The sequence below is a fragment of the Crotalus tigris genome, unplaced genomic scaffold, assembly GCF_016545835.1.
Source record: "Crotalus tigris isolate CLP2741 ecotype Arizona unplaced genomic scaffold, ASM1654583v1 scf7180000024461.5605484, whole genome shotgun sequence".
Classification (NCBI taxonomy): domain Eukaryota; kingdom Metazoa; phylum Chordata; class Lepidosauria; order Squamata; family Viperidae; genus Crotalus; species Crotalus tigris.
Window position 1 is genome coordinate 1,525,001 of NW_024100632.1, and position 17,191 is coordinate 1,542,191.

The 17,191-nt window shown below is 43.4% G+C and overlaps 1 protein-coding gene across 3 annotated transcripts in view; it reads left to right on the forward strand.

Moving 5' to 3' along the window:
• Positions 1-13,793, forward strand: part of SLC8B1 (solute carrier family 8 member B1) — a 15,540-nt gene extending 1,747 nt beyond the window's left edge. For 2 of the 3 annotated variants that reach the window (XM_039332490.1, XM_039332491.1), the window contains exons 2-16: positions 682-1,037; positions 2,404-2,556; positions 3,028-3,080; positions 3,217-3,274; positions 4,063-4,168; positions 4,969-5,136; positions 5,987-6,094; positions 6,689-6,736; positions 7,499-7,629; positions 8,183-8,324; positions 8,815-8,936; positions 11,216-11,369; positions 11,626-11,706; positions 12,506-12,570; positions 12,989-13,793. In XM_039332490.1, coding sequence (XP_039188424.1) covers positions 849-1,037; positions 2,404-2,556; positions 3,028-3,080; positions 3,217-3,274; positions 4,063-4,168; positions 4,969-5,136; positions 5,987-6,094; positions 6,689-6,736; positions 7,499-7,629; positions 8,183-8,324; positions 8,815-8,936; positions 11,216-11,369; positions 11,626-11,706; positions 12,506-12,570; positions 12,989-13,186 — 1,776 coding nt within the window. In that variant the 5' untranslated portion in view covers positions 682-848 and the 3' untranslated portion in view covers positions 13,187-13,793. The remainder of the gene's footprint in view (positions 1-681; positions 1,038-2,403; positions 2,557-3,027; positions 3,081-3,216; positions 3,275-4,062; positions 4,169-4,968; positions 5,137-5,986; positions 6,095-6,688; positions 6,737-7,498; positions 7,630-8,182; positions 8,325-8,814; positions 8,937-11,215; positions 11,370-11,625; positions 11,707-12,505; positions 12,571-12,988) is intronic. The other variant, XM_039332492.1, reaches the window with a different exon arrangement.
• The last annotated feature ends 3,398 nt before the right edge of the window (positions 13,794-17,191 follow it).

Sequence of the window (17,191 nt, forward strand, 5' to 3'; positions counted from 1 at the left end):
ATGGCATAGGTTGAGATGGTATAGGTTCTCCTGCTTGAGAGGGGGCTGGACTAGAAGACCTCCAAGGTCCCTTCCAGCTCTATTCTATTCTATTCTATTCTATTCTATTCTATTCTATTCTATTCTATTCTATTCTATTCTCTGTTCCCTATTCTATTCTATATGTTAAGTTCTGCAGTCTAGACCCAATATTACATCATCAAATATTCCTCTTCTGATAGTACCTGTTTTCCCATGCTAGGCAAATACAATTCTTATTGTTATTAATAAATATACAACTAAATATAAACATCTTGGTTACATTTTTCTCATACTATCCATAATGTCAGTTTTAGATAACTTTTCTAACCAAAACATACCTTAATTGCATTTGCGCTTAATATATTCAATCAATATTCTGTTTTCGCTCTCTTTTTTAATTTTAATTTCCCATCAGCATTCAAAACGTCTCTATTGTTTTTAATTTACAAGTAAGTTATATTTGGGTAAACAAAAGCTCTACGTATGTGTTTTTTTAAATGATATTTTAATGTCTTGCATTTTTATATATATTTTTATGTCTTGCATTTTTATATATTTTAGTGTCTTGCATTTTTATATATTTGAATGTCTTGCATTTGAGTGTATTTGAAGTTTCTGCCAGCCTGGACTTCCTTTGCCTTCCCCTTTTTCTCCCTACAGAGGGATGTCATCGTAACATCTCCAACTTTCTGCTGACCTCACTTCTCCATTTCCACCAACGGCTGGACTTTGTGAAACTCCCTGGTTGTTGGCGTTGTCGCCCCCTCCTTTCCGATAGTGTCGCTCCCCATGCTGTGGTGTGCAATCCTCGCCTCTAGAGCAGACGGATGATGAGGGACGTTTTCCGGCTGGGCCTTATGCAAACTCTCTGGCTTCTTGGTGGGGCCTTCCTGCTGGTCGGGGAGACAGACGCGGTAGGACCTCTTGGGCCATGGAACATCAAGTTCTCAGCATCCTTCTCAATAGAGGGTCTTGGGCAACCTTCTGGAATCCAGAGCTCCACCACAAATGTGGACGTAAGTGGCCAAAACGTTAGAGACATATTTCTCTTTTGATTCTACTTGGGGCTAAAGTCAATCTTGGGAAATCCAGATCATCCTTGGCTTACAACAGTTCATTTAGTGACGATTCCCTGCTCAAACAGGAGACCCTGTACATTCCAGACAAGTGGCTGTCTGATCTCTCTTAAAAGCCTCCAATGATGGAGCATCCACAACTTAGAGAAAAGCCGTTCGTTTCACTGGTTAATTGTCCTCACTGATAGGAGATTTCTCCTTAGTTCTAGGTTGCTTCTCTCTTTGTTTAGTTTCCATCTATTGCTTCTTGTTTTGGCTTCTGGTGTTTTGGAAAATAGGTTGACCCCCTCTTCTTTGTGGCAGCCCCTCAAATATTGGAACACTGCTTTCATGTCACCCCCTAGTCCTTCTTTTCATTAGACTAGATATTATCCAATTCTTGCAACCATTCTTCATAAGTTTTAGTCTCTAGGCCCTTAATCATTTTAGTTGCTCTTCTTTGCACTCTTTCCAAAGTCTCAACATCTTTTTTATAATGTGAATAAAGTGGCAAGAGTCAAGATGGCAGCTGCAAGAGTGTCGTCAAAGCTATAGGCCATGGGTAGGCAACCTTGGCTCTTTTATGACTCGTGGACTTCAACTCATGCTGAGGGGAAAGGGAGAGGTTTCCATGCTGAGCCATGCTGGCTCAGGAATTCTGGGAGTTGAAGTCCACGAGTCGTAAAAGAGCCAAGGTTGCCTACCCCTGCCCTAGGCCTTTTTACAAGTGCCACACAAAAGGTTTGGAGATTGATCACGCTATCGTGGCACCCCCACCCCTTTTGTAGACTATCCTGATGTGCATCATAATTTATCTCCTTGATTTTCTTGACTGTAACCTGTTTGTTCAGAGATCATCAGGATGGACCTTTCTTTGACCTACAACTTGAAGCTTAGAAGCTTCAGATGGTGTAGAATGTTGCCACCCACTTCACAATAGGTGACATAACCTGGAAGAGATGCAACTAATGTTCCAGTCTCTCTCCTGACTTCCTCTAGGAACTTCTGGGAATCACATTTGCCCACCCCCTTGTAACTAATCAGGTTTAGGCAAGATGTTTTCCTAAAGGTCAGTCCAAGTGTAATTTGGTATGCAGCTCCCTCTTTCTTCCAGCTGGGTGACCTTGAGGCAGCATCTGGAGGAGGTACAGCACTTACTTTCATTTCTCCCCTTCATTATCCTTCCCCACAGTTCATGGCAGTCTGTCACTGCCTAACAGTGAAGCACAAACAAGTATAAGGTGGCAGTTGACAGGTGGTAACCAGGCTGTTCCCATGGAATCTCTTTTGTTACTCGTGCTTTCTTTCTTTCTTGTCTCCACTTTAGTGCAGAGAAGTGGGAAAACAGAATCAGTCGGACCGTTGCTCCTTCATCCGGCATAACCCAAACTGCAAGATGGACAGTGGCTTCCTCAACTACCTCAATGGAATTTTCTGCATCTTCCCAGCTGCTCTGCAACCATTGGCCATAACCCTCTACGTAAGAATCCCAGTGGGAAAGGAGACTTCTCATATCTATTTTTGCTTGGATGGCTTCCCCCCCCCCTTTTTTTTTAAAAAGTTCTGTTGGTCCAGAAAGTTTGGGTCTTTTTACCAGGCGTGCAAGCCCAATGGACCACCACCAGATAGGTGGAAAGGAAAAGAGAACTTTTATTTGCAAATAAGAGGGTTATCCAGAAGTTTTTGCTGGAAGCCTTCAAGAAATGGACATCCATTTTTTTCCAGGATGCAATAAGATCTCCTTGCTTGGGGGCTGGACTAGAAGACCTGCAAGGTCACTTCCAGCCCTGTCATTCATATGACTATTATGGACTTTGGTCCTGCTGTCTTGGAATCTTGGGAGTTGTAGTCCCAACCCATCTGGGGTGGAGTGTGCCTGGGTGGGAAGGTTGGATGGTGTTTTTCCTCCTCCCGTTTCCCAGCAAACACCCCTGTCTTTGGTTTCTTGTAGGTAGTGTGGCTTCTCTACCTCTTTGTTATCCTTGGGGTCACAGCTGAGAAATTGTGAGTAGTAAACCTGGAATCCAAATCACACTTTCAGAGTCAAAGGTCAGCTATCTGGGGGACAGAGAGGAACAGCAATAAGAAGGGAAGCAGCATTTCAGAAATGTTTAATCGTTCTCTTTCTTTCTCCTTCTAGCTTCTGCCCTAACTTATCGGCCATCTCCACCAAGCTGCGTCTGGCTCATAATGTGGCAGTATCCTTCCATGGGCCCATCCCTCCTGTCTTTTGGGGATGCGGGACAGTGAAAGAAAAGGTCCCCAGGAGGACAATCCATTAAGTGGAGAAGGTGGATCAGGGAGGATAAGAGTTGGGCGGGGAATTTGGGTACAAAATCCATGAAAATGTTGCAGCCTTCGGTTGACCACTTTAACGTGGCAATGAAAAAAACAACAACTTTGAATTAAATGGCCAAATGAGGCTTGTGACGAGAGGACCATCATCGTCAGCTGTTTGAGAAGACCCCCCAAGAGACAAATATCTTACAAAAGAGGCTAGTTTTTCCTCCGAAGCAAAGCATAGGCCAATTCTGTCAGTGAAAACAAACAGTGGGATAGCTTGCCTTCGGAAGTTGTGGGTGCTCCATCACTGGATGTTTTCAAGGAGAGACTCGACGGCCATTTGTCTGTGGAGATTCTCAGTCATCCAGGTCAATAGTGCTTTTTCACGAGGCAACTGAAGAAGCTTCTTGGATGAGAAGTAAAACGTCTTCAACGAAAAAAACAAGAAGGTCTTGCGAAAAAGCACTTTTGGGATAGACAGCCATTTGTCCAGAATGCTATAGTATAGGATCTCCTGCTCTAGGAGAAGATTGGACTAGAAGAGTCCCTTCCAACCTTGTAATTCTTGCTTTCTGGCAAGGAAATCAGCTTGGTGATTATGCTGGTGCTGGGTACGTACAGGCCAGCAGAATAAAGGAATCAAGTCCACTCCTAAACAGATCAGGCATGGTGGTAGATCTTTTTTCCTTAGCCCTTCCTCCATGGTGTCACCTTTCTGGCTTTTGGAAATGGAGCACCTGACATCTTCAGCGCGGTCGTTGCATTCTCCGATCCCCGGACAGCTGGGCTAGCCATTGGAGCTATCTTTGGTAAGAAGGACAAAGGGGATGGCTGGGTTTGTGTACTGCCTATGGAATAAATGCAGGAGGAGAAATTCTGTGGAGGTGTCAGCCCTTGGAGGTAGTCCAGAGAGGAAATCCAAACCATGAGGACTAGCGCTGCCTTTATTGTAAGGTTATGGCAACAGAATCATGCTGTCAGGCTTCAAAGAGCGCTGTTTCAACCATTTTTTGCTTCTTAGCTTGCCAACGAGCCCGGGAGGAGGGGAGGGGAGAATGGAAAGCAGGATCCAGATAGCAAAATGCCAGTCCATGAGAACCAAGGACTCTCAAGAGTTGTTTACTGAGAACTAAAGACATTCTCTCATAATCATTATCTGTCTTATAATTGGATAATGTGACCGGCACTAACAGAGGGATGGAGGTTTCTATACTTCTAATATAGCGATTTAGGCGGGAATTGACCAGAGCTGGTTTTACTTCCATCTGTGCCAAAACGATGTACTCAATAAAGTTTTGCAGTAGAGATAGGATCGTCTCCGCTGTGCTTACTTCATTGGATACGTCAGAACCTTGACACATGCAAGCCTAAATGCATTTCCTCCTCCCCTGCCTTTACTTTCCAGAGAGCTAAGGAGGATGGTCCCTTTTTGAGATGCTTTTGCCACTTCCATTCATCTTTAGACCCAGATTTCTCTTATCAAACCCTTGTCTTGGCTGAGGCTTTGCATCCTGTCTCCCAAGGTCATTCTCCCCTTCCGTTAGAGTATATACGGCTGAGTGAAAGAGGAAAGATCATCCAGCTGTCTTCTCTTTTTATTTTTCACTAGGTGCTGGCATCTTCGTCACCACTATAGTCGCTGGTGGCATAGCCCTTATAAGGCCTTTTACCGCCGCCTCGCGTCCCTTCCTACGGGATGCCATCTTCTACATGGTCGCCGTGTTCCTGACTTTTGTAGCTCTCTATTTTGAACAAGTCACCTTGGCAGAAGCTCTGAGTAGGTATAAAGAGACAAAGAGGCTTTAAAAAAAATCCCTTGTTGGAAGGCGGACATTCCACCTTCACGTTTTGTTTTCCGGGAACAGGATCTGTCTCCTTTTGCAGGTGATGCCACCCCTTCATCCCAACCAATTTGTAGCTGGTGTCTGTTCTCAGTTGGTTCAAGGGACCAGAGTTTGGAGCTGAGTTGAGCTGCCAAATGAATTTCTTATAGTGCCTCAGAGACATCGCTCCAGACCTCTAATCTCAGCCATTTCCAGGTGTATGGACATCAGATTGCAGAATTCTACAGCTAGAACAACCTGGGGTCAAAATTCTGGGAGTTTGGGAATTTGAGAATTCTTTAAATTCTCTGAGTTTAAGTCCTCATACCTGAAAGGTTGGGAAGCACTGCTCCAGGGAGTAGCGTTTCAGCGTGGACACTCACTGGAATTTGCCGCACTACTCAAAGCTTTGTTGATTCAAAACAAATTGTGGGAGCTACTGAGGAGATCCTCAACTGCTCAGCCTCCTCTTGTATCTGTTTCATTTCTTAACATTGTTATGTTATTCTACTCCAAATGGCTCAAGAAAAAAATAAAATAAAAATGACATACTGAAGAGTATGTAGGGTAATGGTCTTGACTAACATGGGTAGGTAGCCGCACCCAACATTATCCAATGCTTTCTGCTAGAGCTATGTGGGGTTTTTTTTCCTGATTATGGAAACTCATTAGGGCAGACTTTTAATTTATTTGCAATTGACTTAATGTATAGGAAGTTGATTCATAACGTGTACATGAATTGGAGACAAGGTTTGATGGGCAGAGAAGACAACATCAACTTGTTGTGATGTCTCTTATTCACAGGTTTCCTTGGACTTTACATCTTCTACGTCTTGACTGTTGTGGTCTCCACCTGGCTTCACAAGAGACAGCGCAGGGAAAGATTGGCTCCACCCAGCCATCCAGAACCAGGTGAGGGCTGGTGTACCTATAGGTCAGAGATGGAGTACGGGTGGACTTCAAGATGTTCAATACTCTAGTTCCCATGAGCTCCAAATCAACATGGTCAAAGGTTAGAAAAGATGTGAGTTGAGTTCAATATCATTATGAGGATCTTCTCTCTTCTTCAAGAAGCCTTTATGTTTTGGATGGAGAAGGACAGAAATTTAGTTGGTGGCAACTGCTGGCACAAAGTGGCCTGATAGGAAATAATCTAGAGCAGAGGTCCCCAACCCCCCAGTCCGTGGACCTGTATCGGGCTGCGGCATGCCAGCAACCGGTCTGCACAAACAAACAAAGCCCCATCACTGGGATGCAGGCTGCATACACACCCACGCACTCTCCAGTCCTCGGAAAGACTTTTCTCCGTGGAACTGGTTCCTGGTGCCCCAAAGGTTGGGGACCTCTGATTTAGAGGACAACCCTGCCTATCTGAGATGCCAGAGCAAATTTTGCTAGACAAACCTCCTTAGATACTCCACCGATTTGTTTACCATTGTCATTGGAAGCTCAAGATTTTGCAGTATACCAATATAATAAACACATTTCCAATTTCTCCCTCTCCAGAAATATCAACGGATTCCGAAGAAGGGGACAATGCAAGTGTGAATGGGGGTAAGACATTCTTGGATTTCTAAGCCTGCAGACTGTTTAGGTTGGTTTTTGTTCTTTGTGTAGCTCATACCGCTCTTCTGTTATAAGCTTCTCAAGCAGGAATTCTTTCAGCAAACCAAGTTGAGAGGTTTCCTTCAGAAAGGAGGAAACGAAGTCCCTATTCTGGTTGCAGAAGTCAACCATGGTCCTTTGCACATTTTTATCAGTGGCTGGAGTGGGACTTTATCTGTTACTCGTAAATAACTCAACCACCCTTAATGAACCTTCTATCATCTTCATCCAATACAACCTTCTCGGTGTTTGTTGGAGGTGATGGGATTCAGTGGTTAAACATCCTTTTTGGATGGCTGATCCGTAGTTGTTCTTGAGATGATACCACATTGGAAGAAAGCTTGGTCATGTCCTTCCTTAACTCCAAAAACCTGGACACCCCCTTTTTAGGAGAGAAGGGGAGGATATGAGAATGAGGCGAGTTGACTTGTGTGTAGATTAAGGCACCAAGCTAGAACCCCAGGAATCTGTGAGCTTCTCGCCCCATCTTAGACCCAAAGCCAGCTGGATGACCTTGGATCCATCACACATTGTCAGCCCTAGAAAGGAAACAACCAGCCACTTCTGTCCCTGCCAGGAAAACTGCAGGGACCAGTCCGGGCAATTGCCAAGTCTTACGATTGACTTGAAGGCACCAATAAATGCAAGAGAGAATGAGGATTCTTGAATCCCGATCATCTCTATAGCTTCTTCTTTCTTTCACTTGTGCAGAGGAAGAATATCAACTGCTGTTGCCCTTGGAGGAAACCACATTCCAGATTCTGACTCAGTCCATCAACCCTCTGGATTATAGGAAGTGGAGGAGAAAACCCTGCTATTGGAAACTGTTCAAAGTTTGCAAGGTTAGAGCTACATCTTTCTTATAAAAAAGAAAAGAAACCGTCCACTAAATTGTGCAATCTCTTCTCAAGGGACGTCTAAAAACTTCTAAAATGCATCTCTTTGCTGCCCTCTAACCCAACAGTCTTCATTTTGGTTGGACCAAACCCCAAAATCCTATGGGCCCTACAGTCCTCCTTCACCATCACCACCACCTCCTCCTCCTCCTCTTCCCTTCTAGCACTGATGATGTTACCTAGTTTGGTAATGAAACGTCTGCAAGAAAACAATCAAGTTCAGAGTGCACCAAGGGCCCTACAGTCCTTCACCATCACCACCACCACCTCCTCCTCCTCCTCCTTCTCCTCTCCCTTCTAGCACTGATGATGTTACCTAGTTTGGGTAGTGAAACGTCTTCCAGGTTTTTTCCCTTCTCACCAGTAAGGCCCTCTCTAACTAATAGTGAAGGCATTAGGCTCAAAAACCAGGAGACCGGGAGTTCTAGTCCCGCCTTCTGCAGAGGTGCAGAACAATCTCTAGTTTGGGCGACTTGCTGATAGCTTCTTCTCCCTACAGCTTCCCGTGGAATTGGTCCTTTTACTGACAGTACCTACTGTTGATCCTGACCGGGATGATCAAAACTGGAAAAGGCCTCTGAATTGTCTACACTTGATCACCGGCCCGCTCGTTTGCATTCTCACCTTGAAATCTGGAACCTGTAAGTTTACGCCTTTCCTCTACAAACTGGGCTCTCTATTGGGAAGATGTCTAATAGCGAATGGGAGAAAGACCTCTCTTAATCTTGAGCACCCTGTGGTACATAAATCGTCTCCAGTTCACTTTCCAGTATTCCCAGTTAGAAGGGGGAGGTACGTTATGGGCATGAGAACAGGAAATAGAAATCTGAATTGGAAGGGATTTTGAGATAAGTTGGGGAAGTAGGAAAGAATCACGAAGACTGCACAGTCCAGAGGCTGAAGGATGAATAGGATGATGAGGATGAGGAGGAGGAGGTTATTCGTTCAGTTGGGTCCAACTCTTGATGATTCTGTGGGCCAGGTTCTTGAGTGGCATGTGTGACATGGAAACACTTTATAAAAACGGATTATTTCTGAACCACCTCATTTTTGACTTATGGATGGCAACGAATGGGCCACCAGGGGTTGGTTTTTAAGAAGGAGGAAACAAAGGCTGTGTCTTTATTGCAGATGGTCTCTACAAGTTCCAGGGGGTCTTCCCAGTCTGGGGTTTCATCGCCCTGGTAGGAGCTACTTTGGCTGCCCTCCTTTTTTGCACCACCAGAAATGAAGAACCACCCCGGTGCCATTTTGTGAGTCTTGGGGGAAATTGTGTGAGCTCTTTAGATGTGGTTTGGATGGCTTCTTGTGAAACCGATTCCCACCTGGTGCCGTCAACTTCTGAAATGGCCAAATATATTTCACCGCTGATGTAGCAACCATCCCACCAAGATTCCCACTAACATGAAAGGCCAACGCTGAGCTGACCCCAATAGTGATGTGGAAACCAGGTCTTACTAATGTCTGGCTCACCCTTTCCCAACGAAAGCATTCTCCAGATGTGCTGCAGGTATATATCCAACATATAAAGAACGGAAGCAGAAATGGAGGACCTATGAACAGACGCACTGAATTATTTTTCCAAGGGACACACCCTAGACAAACGGGACGTCTTTCTATTTGAAAAGGATGACTCCTTGAAATCACACTTGGAATACTGCATCCAGTTCTGGTCACCACACCACCACAACACAAAAAAGATGTTGAGACCCTGAATAATGTGCAGAGAACAACAACAAAGATTGCTAGGGGGCTGGAAGATAAAGGGTATGATGATGAATGGTTGAGGGAGTCTAGCCAGTCAAAGAGAAGATTACAGGGGACAGGACTGTCTTCAATACTTGAGGGGTTGTCACAGAGAAGAGAGAGTCAATTTCTTCTCCAAAGCACCAGAGGGCAGGAAAAGAAGTAATGGGTAAATTATTAAAGAGAGACCCAATCTAGAACTAAATTTCCTGACAATGAGAAGAATTAAGATAGGATTATAAGATGAGAAGATAAGAAGATGACATAAGATTATAAGATGAAATAATAAGATAAAATAAGATAAGATAAGATGATAAGGTAAGATAAGATATGATAAGATAAGGTAGGGTAGGGCAAAGTAAGACAAGACCAAACAAAACAAGACGGATGAGACGAGACAAGACGATAAGATTTAGATAAGCTAAGATAACCTTTGTCATTTTTTACTATGAGCATACTGGCTCACATTAAAAATGTAATCCTGTTGCCTGCTCTCAAAGTATATATCTACCCATAAACATACATAACATTATTCAGTGGAATGGCTTACTTCCAGAAGTTGTGGGTGCTCCATCACTGGAGGTTTTCACAAATAGGACAACCATTTGACCAGGATGGTATAAGGTTTCCTGTCCTTGAGCAGAGTGTTGGACTAGAAGACCTCAAGGTCCCTTCCAGCCCAACGATTCTATGTTCTGTGATGATTTTTTTTTTTTTTTAGTTAGCAAATCATGTCAACTCTTTTGTCTTTAAAACAGCTCTCTTTCGAGTTTGGGAAACTTCCACTCTGCTTAAAATACACTACTTTTTTTTTTTTTTTTGGCTCCAAATGGGGTATTTGGAATTCAAAGCAGTTCAGACTGACACTTTCTGTCTCCAGCTGTTCTGCTGATGTTATAGTTATGCATCAGCCAAGTTGCCCCCCCTCTTCAAGATGGAGAATGCAACAAGAGGCGAGATTGTGCAACCACTTGGATCTAGTCCAGGATTCTCTAAGCCTAAGGGGATCTTTCTCAATCTCGATACGTGGACTTCAGCTCCCAGAACCCTTCGCCGTAGCCATGCTATGTCCACACATCTGGAGGGTGCTTGGGTGAAGAAAAACTGTAGTAAACCATAATATGTATTATTGTCAGTTGGCATGATAAACCACTGCTTCCTGTTGGTGTGGCTTTTTTGCAGCTGTGGCTTAAAATGATGCATTTGTACGGGAGTAAGGACATGATTTCTGGTGGGGATTCTGATGGTTTTGTTTTTGTGTCCCTCCCAATCTCCAGAGGTTCAAGAAAAAACATCTTTCAGAGAGACTGGGCAGGAAGGGAAAGGAAAGGAAGGGAAGGGAGGGGGGAGAGAGAGAGCGGGAGAAAGAAAGGAAGAAAGAAAGAAAGAAAGAAAGAAAGAAAGAAAGAAAGAAAGAAAGAAAGAGAAAGAAATTAGCAAGTTAGCAAGGCAAAAGGCAAAGGAAAGGAAAAGAAAGGAAAAGGGAAGGGAAGAAAGGAAAAAAAGGAAAAGAAAGGAAGGAAAGGAAAAGAAAGGAAAAGAAGGAAGGAAAGGAAAGGAGAAAGGGAAGGGAAGGGAAGAAGGAAAGGAAATGGATGGAAAAGAAAGAAAGAAAAAAAGAAAGAAAGAAAGAAAGGGAAAGGAAAGTTTGAAATTACTTTGCTGGACTGCAAGACTGACCCCAGCTTATTCAACAGGCCATGCTAAAACACAACCAGGGTTTCACAGGAAGTGTGACTTCATCGCTCTCTCTTCCTCCTCTCCCTTTTCTTACCTCTGGCAACAGCTGTTTGCCTTCCTGGGATTCTTTGTCAGCGCCATGTGGATCAACGCTGCGGCCACCGAGGTGGTGAACATCCTGCAGACTTTAGGCATCATCTTCCGTCTCAGCAACACAGTCTTGGGCTTGACCCTGCTCGCCTGGGGAAACAGCGTCGGGGGTAAGTCGAACAAGCCATCATGTAGCCATCATCTCCAGCTACGATGGATTGCATGGCCTCCCTCTGCCGCCTTTGCTTTTTCAAAGGAGGGCTCAGATTGGCGGGTTTTGTGCAAAGCTATTTCGAGACAAAAATCCTATTGAGAATAGTTCTTTTACAGGTAGTCCTTGTATTACGACCAAACTGGGAGCCCCATTTTTTTTCTGTTTGCTAAGTGAGACATTTCTCAAAGGATGTCTTCTTTTTCTCCCAACAGACATGTTCTCCGACCTCACCATGGCGCGGCAAGGTTACCCCCGAATGGCTTTTTCGGCCTGTTTTGGGGGTATCATCTTCAGTATCCTTTGACCAGAATTGCAGGGGTCAGTTACGGTCGTAAATTGAGGACCGCTTGAATAGCAAACCTTTCTGCCCCGAATGCTTTATGGGGAGGGGGGGAGAGAAACATTCCTTGTTTCCCAAACCCCACATTTTGCATCTGTTTCTAACCCAGCTAGAACTCTGCATCCATTTCACAGCTGGAGGATTGCAACTGTTTGAAAATAACAACAATACTAACAGCCATCAATTCAAACATCCACATCTGCCTATCCCAGGTCCTCGGTAAGGACTCGATAGGTAGGCAAAAATGCCAAATCCAGTCTGAACATCTGGCTGACTGTGCGATGATCCATAATAATAATAATAATACAAAATACAAAGGCCTACAAATAGAAATAGAAAGACTGTGGCAAAGGAAAGCAAGGGTAGTACCAATAGTAATAGGCGCCTTGGGTGCAATCCCAAAACAGCTGGAGCACCACTTGAATACCATCATCGGCATTGACAAATTCACCATTAGTCAATTGCAAAAGGCAGCCTTACTAGGAACTGCTTCCATCCTGCCACGAGATCTGTAATAACATCAAACATCCACATCTGCCTATCCCAGGTCCTTGGTAAGGACTTGATAGGTAGACAAAAATGCCAAATCCAGTCTGAATATCTGGCTGACTATATGATGATCAATAATAATAATAATAATAATAATAATGATGATGAATTCAAAGTCCACCGAAGCCTTTTCCTAATCACCCTCTTCAAAAACTGCCCAGTAAAACTTGCAGAATCTTTTCTCCTGAACTCTCCTTCACCAGATATGCTTGTTGGCGTCGGGCTGGGCTGCCTTTTGCAAATGTCGAGCAGCAAATGGGTAGTCAAGGTACGAACAATCCACGTCGTGTTGTGTGTTTTGTTTCTCGGCTTTCCTTTATGCCCTCCCTGCTCTTCTGAATGGGGAAAGCAGAGGAGAAGCTGCTGGAAATGAGACCATCTGGAAATCAGGCTTTGATACAGGGTTGTTTTTTTTCCCTGCCAAAGTAGAACGGGAGAACAGCTGCAGCTGGTTCTAATGCCAGGAGATGCAAGCTACTAATAGAAGAGAATGTTTGTAGCTGGGTGTTGAAATGGGGTGGGGGGAGAGGGTCCTTGGTGTTCTCTGAGCCTTGCTTATAGACCAGGGCAAGGCACTGGTATATAAACAGAGACTTTCCTGCACACTGCAAAAGGGTCAACTAGATGGAGCTCAAAATTGTTCTGCTCTATCCAAAATATTTCCTTTTCCCCTCATTTTTTAATAGCTTGAACCGGACGGCCTCTTGGTATGGATTCTAGCAGGTGCCCTGGGCCTCAGCCTGGTTATTTCTTTCCTTTCGGTGCCTGCCCAGTGCTTCCAGCTGGGACGTGCTTATGGCTACTGTCTCATAGTCTTCTACCTGGCTTTCCTGACCATCGCGCTGCTGACCGAGTTTAGGGTGATCCGAATTTCTACCTTCTAAATGAAGCATCTCCTCTGAAGAGACGTCTCCCAAGGTTGAACTGGTTATTTACTTGAAGTTGGCGTCTTTTGGCACAAAGGCTCGCTGGCAAGGTCAAAAATAGAACTCGGTACCAGAGGTTGATGCCGGCCACTGCAAAAAAGGATGATCAATGAAAACTGGAACCATTGCTGTGACATTATGGGGTTGGCTTGCATCAATCACAGCCTTTTTATTTGATTTGGGGATTTTAGAACCAAATCAGGATTACAGGACTCCTGAGACATCTTTGGTCCCAACCCCCATCAGTGTTAGCTTTTCTAAAAGAAAACTCCTTGTTTGGATAGCCGTATATTTTTTTTTAAGGGATCCTTTTTAAGAAAGGAGATTTTATTAGAAGTATTTTTCAGTTCCTGAACTGAAGCTTGAATGCATCCCAGGTATGTACTGAATTCTTCATCCGGTCATCACCTCCATCTGGAAGCAGGGGTGTTTTCCTGACTCTTATTAAAAAAAAAGAGAAAAAAGGGATAAGGCTTCAATCATGAGTTATGCCTGCCACCTTGAGGCTCCCCCCCCCCTTTCCTGTTTTTGACTGTTAAGATAAAAGTTTTATCCAGAAAAAAAAGCACAGAAGAAAACTGTCTCATGATTGGAATCTGAATTCAGATTCAGTTGACAATTTAGCTATAAATGGCATTATCCATCCATAAGAGGCGTACTTGTAGATTTGCTGCTGAATTAATATTAACATGAAAGGACCATGGAATAATTGCTGACTGCCAGCGAAAAACATAATAAGCTGGGTGTGTTCACTAGCATGCTTCTCCACCTTATTGCATTAGCCCACTTTCAAGGCTTGTGCAAACCCCACTGACTTGCAAATCAGCTAAACAGATTGGGTTTATCCAATGCACCAAACTAAAATTAGGATTCAAAGCCATCAAGATCGGAGTGGCGGACAAATGAAACTGCTGTTTTTGTAACTGACCAAGGAAAGCATGCCTTGTGAACACAGTCACTGTTGTTGAAAAGGGACATGATTTGCAAGCTTGTGACAAAAAAAACGGGCAGCTTTTATTGTCTCTGAAGGCAAGGCTGGAAGTCCTGTAGACTGTAGAGTCTTTGGTGGTCTGAGCTTGATGGTTTTCTTGCAGACGTTTCATTACTCAACTAGGAAACAACATCAATGCTAGAAAGGGAGTGCTCGTATTTTGCCCTGTCCGCCATTAGCACTGATGTTATTTCGTTGGGTAATTGTCTACGGAGATTCTTAAGTCATCCAAATCCTGGTTGTCCCAAAAGGTGCTTTTTCAATAGGCAACTGGACTTTCTTTGTTTTTTCCTTGAAGACGTTTCGCTTCTGATCCAAGAAGCTTCTTCAGTTCTGATTGCGAGTCAGAACTGAAGCCAGAACTGAAGAAGCTTCTTGGATGACGAATGAAATGATTTTAAGGGGGAAAAAAATCAAGAAAGTGTAGTTACCTTTTGAAAAAGCACCTTGGGGATTAGTCGGGTAATGTCTGCAAGAAAACCACCAAGCTCAGAGAGCACCAAGGACCCCACAGTTCTCCTCCTCCTGCTCCTTCCTGCAAACCCTGCTTTCTCTTCTACCACTGATGATGTTACCTAGTTGGGTCATGAAATGTCTGCAAAAAAACTACCAAGCTCAGAGACCACCAAGGACCCCACCGTTCAACGCTGAGCTACAAATATTCTCATCTATCGGTACCTTCCAGACTTGTTCATCAGAATAAGAAAAGAAGAAGTGTGTTTGGGGGCAAAACGCATTGCAAGCAAGATATTTTGATGACCAATTTTTTTGTTCTTAGTTCGTCTTCCCTTCCCTATTTTTCTGATGTCCTTGAAAGAAGTTTTTAGTTTGCTCTTCCCATTTCCCCCCTTTTCTTTCAGTTCTTGGGCTGGTGGAGCAAATAGGATGTCTGTATTTAATATGATCAAAGACATTGCTCCGTAAGCACTCCAAACTGTTGGCTTGTTTGCAGGAAAGTCCAGGCTGAACAATCTTTTTAAAATTCTTTTTGTCTTGTTTCTCTGCTAAGTCAGTCATGATGAGTAAAACGTACACTCTGACATACATATAATTAAGAACGGATCTTTTTTTTTCAGATGTACCCACCCAGCTGTGCACCAGGGTTTAACATGTTCTTCTCAACTTTCTTTCCTTCATTTCTTTCCTTTCCCTTCCTTTCCTCCCCTTTCCTTTTGTTTTTCTTTTTTCCATTTCCCTTTCTTTTTTTCCTTCTTTCTTTCTCTTTCTCTCTCCTTCCTTCCTTCCTTCCTTCTTTCCACTGTTCCTCTGGTCTTCTGTCACCCACAGCTGGTGGATTTCAATCTGCCTAAGTCAGCAATTGCACAGGCTGGGTGTTGACCATGTGCAAATGTGGTTTATTCAGCTGTTGGGTGGTGGCTGCTTAAGGCTGACATCACAATCCACAGGTCAGTGAGGAGAAGAAGAAATATTGAAGCAGACTTCTTCCAAAAGAGACAATCAAACTGCTAAAACACCTCCTGGCTAGCAGTCAACACCTAGATAAGCGGAGATCAACACCAGGATTAATACTAGACAAATAAACAGCTGTGGCCATATATAACAGTTGGAAGGGACCTTGGAGGTCATCTAGTCCAACCCCTTGCTCAGGCAGGAAACTCTATACCATTTCAGACAAATGGCTGCCCAGTCTCTTCTTAAAAACTTCCAGTGTTGGAGCATTCACAACTTCTGGAGTCAAGTTGTTCCATTGGTTAATTGTTCTGTCAGGAAGTTTCTCCTTAGTTCTAGGTTGCTTCTCTCCTTGACTAGTTTCCATCTGTTGCTTCTTGTCCTGCCTTTAGGCGCTTTGGAGAATAAGGGAAACGTTAAGGTCTGGTGGCCCAGATCTGCATCTTTGCTCATTTCTGTAAATACATTTAAATTCCATTGAGCTTTTCTATGTTTAATGATCTACCTCAAAGAACCGACATGCTGTAATTTACCTTCCCGTTTTGATGTAAGAAGATGTCAATTTAGTAATAAAAGAGCATCGATCAATTACAGGCTTTGGAGGTGTGTTTGTGTGAAACCACTGCGAATAGTTTCTTGACGTTTTCTTTATCTAGCACTTTAGATAGTCCTCGATTTACGGCCGCGACCGAGCCCACAATTTCCATTGCTAAGCGAGACAGTTGTTAAATGGGAGTTTCCCCTCGTTTTGTGACTTCTCTTGCCCAAGTTGTTAAATGAATCACTGCAGTCCTGAAGTTAGTAACGTTAAGCGAGTCGGGCTTCCCCCATTGACTTGTCAAAAGTTCACAAAAGAGGTTCACGTGACCCCTCCCCCCGGGGACACTGCGACTTCATAAATATGAGTCAGTGGCCAAGAATCCGAATATTGATCTCATGAGATGCTTCACAGTTGTGGAAAACGGTCATAAATTACTCTTTACAGTTCTGTTGTGCTTTTAAGACTGCCCTAAATATAAAAAGGGAGATGCCGAAAGAGGGTTAAAAAGGTTTATTAAACGTTATGTAAACATCTTTATAATACTGTTTCGGACATTGTTATAGCGGTCATACGAATTTCCCAGTATCCCAAACCCTTTCGTATCCCCCTACGAGTGATTGTCTTTGGAGTTTAGAGCAGAAAAAAAGATATTTAGGAAGGAACATCCCTGCCTTCTTTTGAAGTTTGTTTTCCTTCCAAGAGACTCAGGAAAAAAACAACAACTTTCTGGAGTTATTTCTAGCTTATATCATAAACAAGAATGAAAAATAACAAACACATGCAAAAAAAAAAAAAAGACTCCATTTTACTTGGTATGGAGTTTCCAGCCTCTCTTATTGCTGCATAGAGGAAGGAAATTTGAAATTAAAATTTTTTTTTGCATTTACTATCCAGGCTGACAGTAAGGGAAAAAAATTAAGTTTTATGCTTAGGTGTGACATAACTGTAGTGCATCAAAATTGGGAGTCACTTTCCTTCCAGTGATTGGTGTCTGAACACTAAAATTAAGCTTGGCAACATT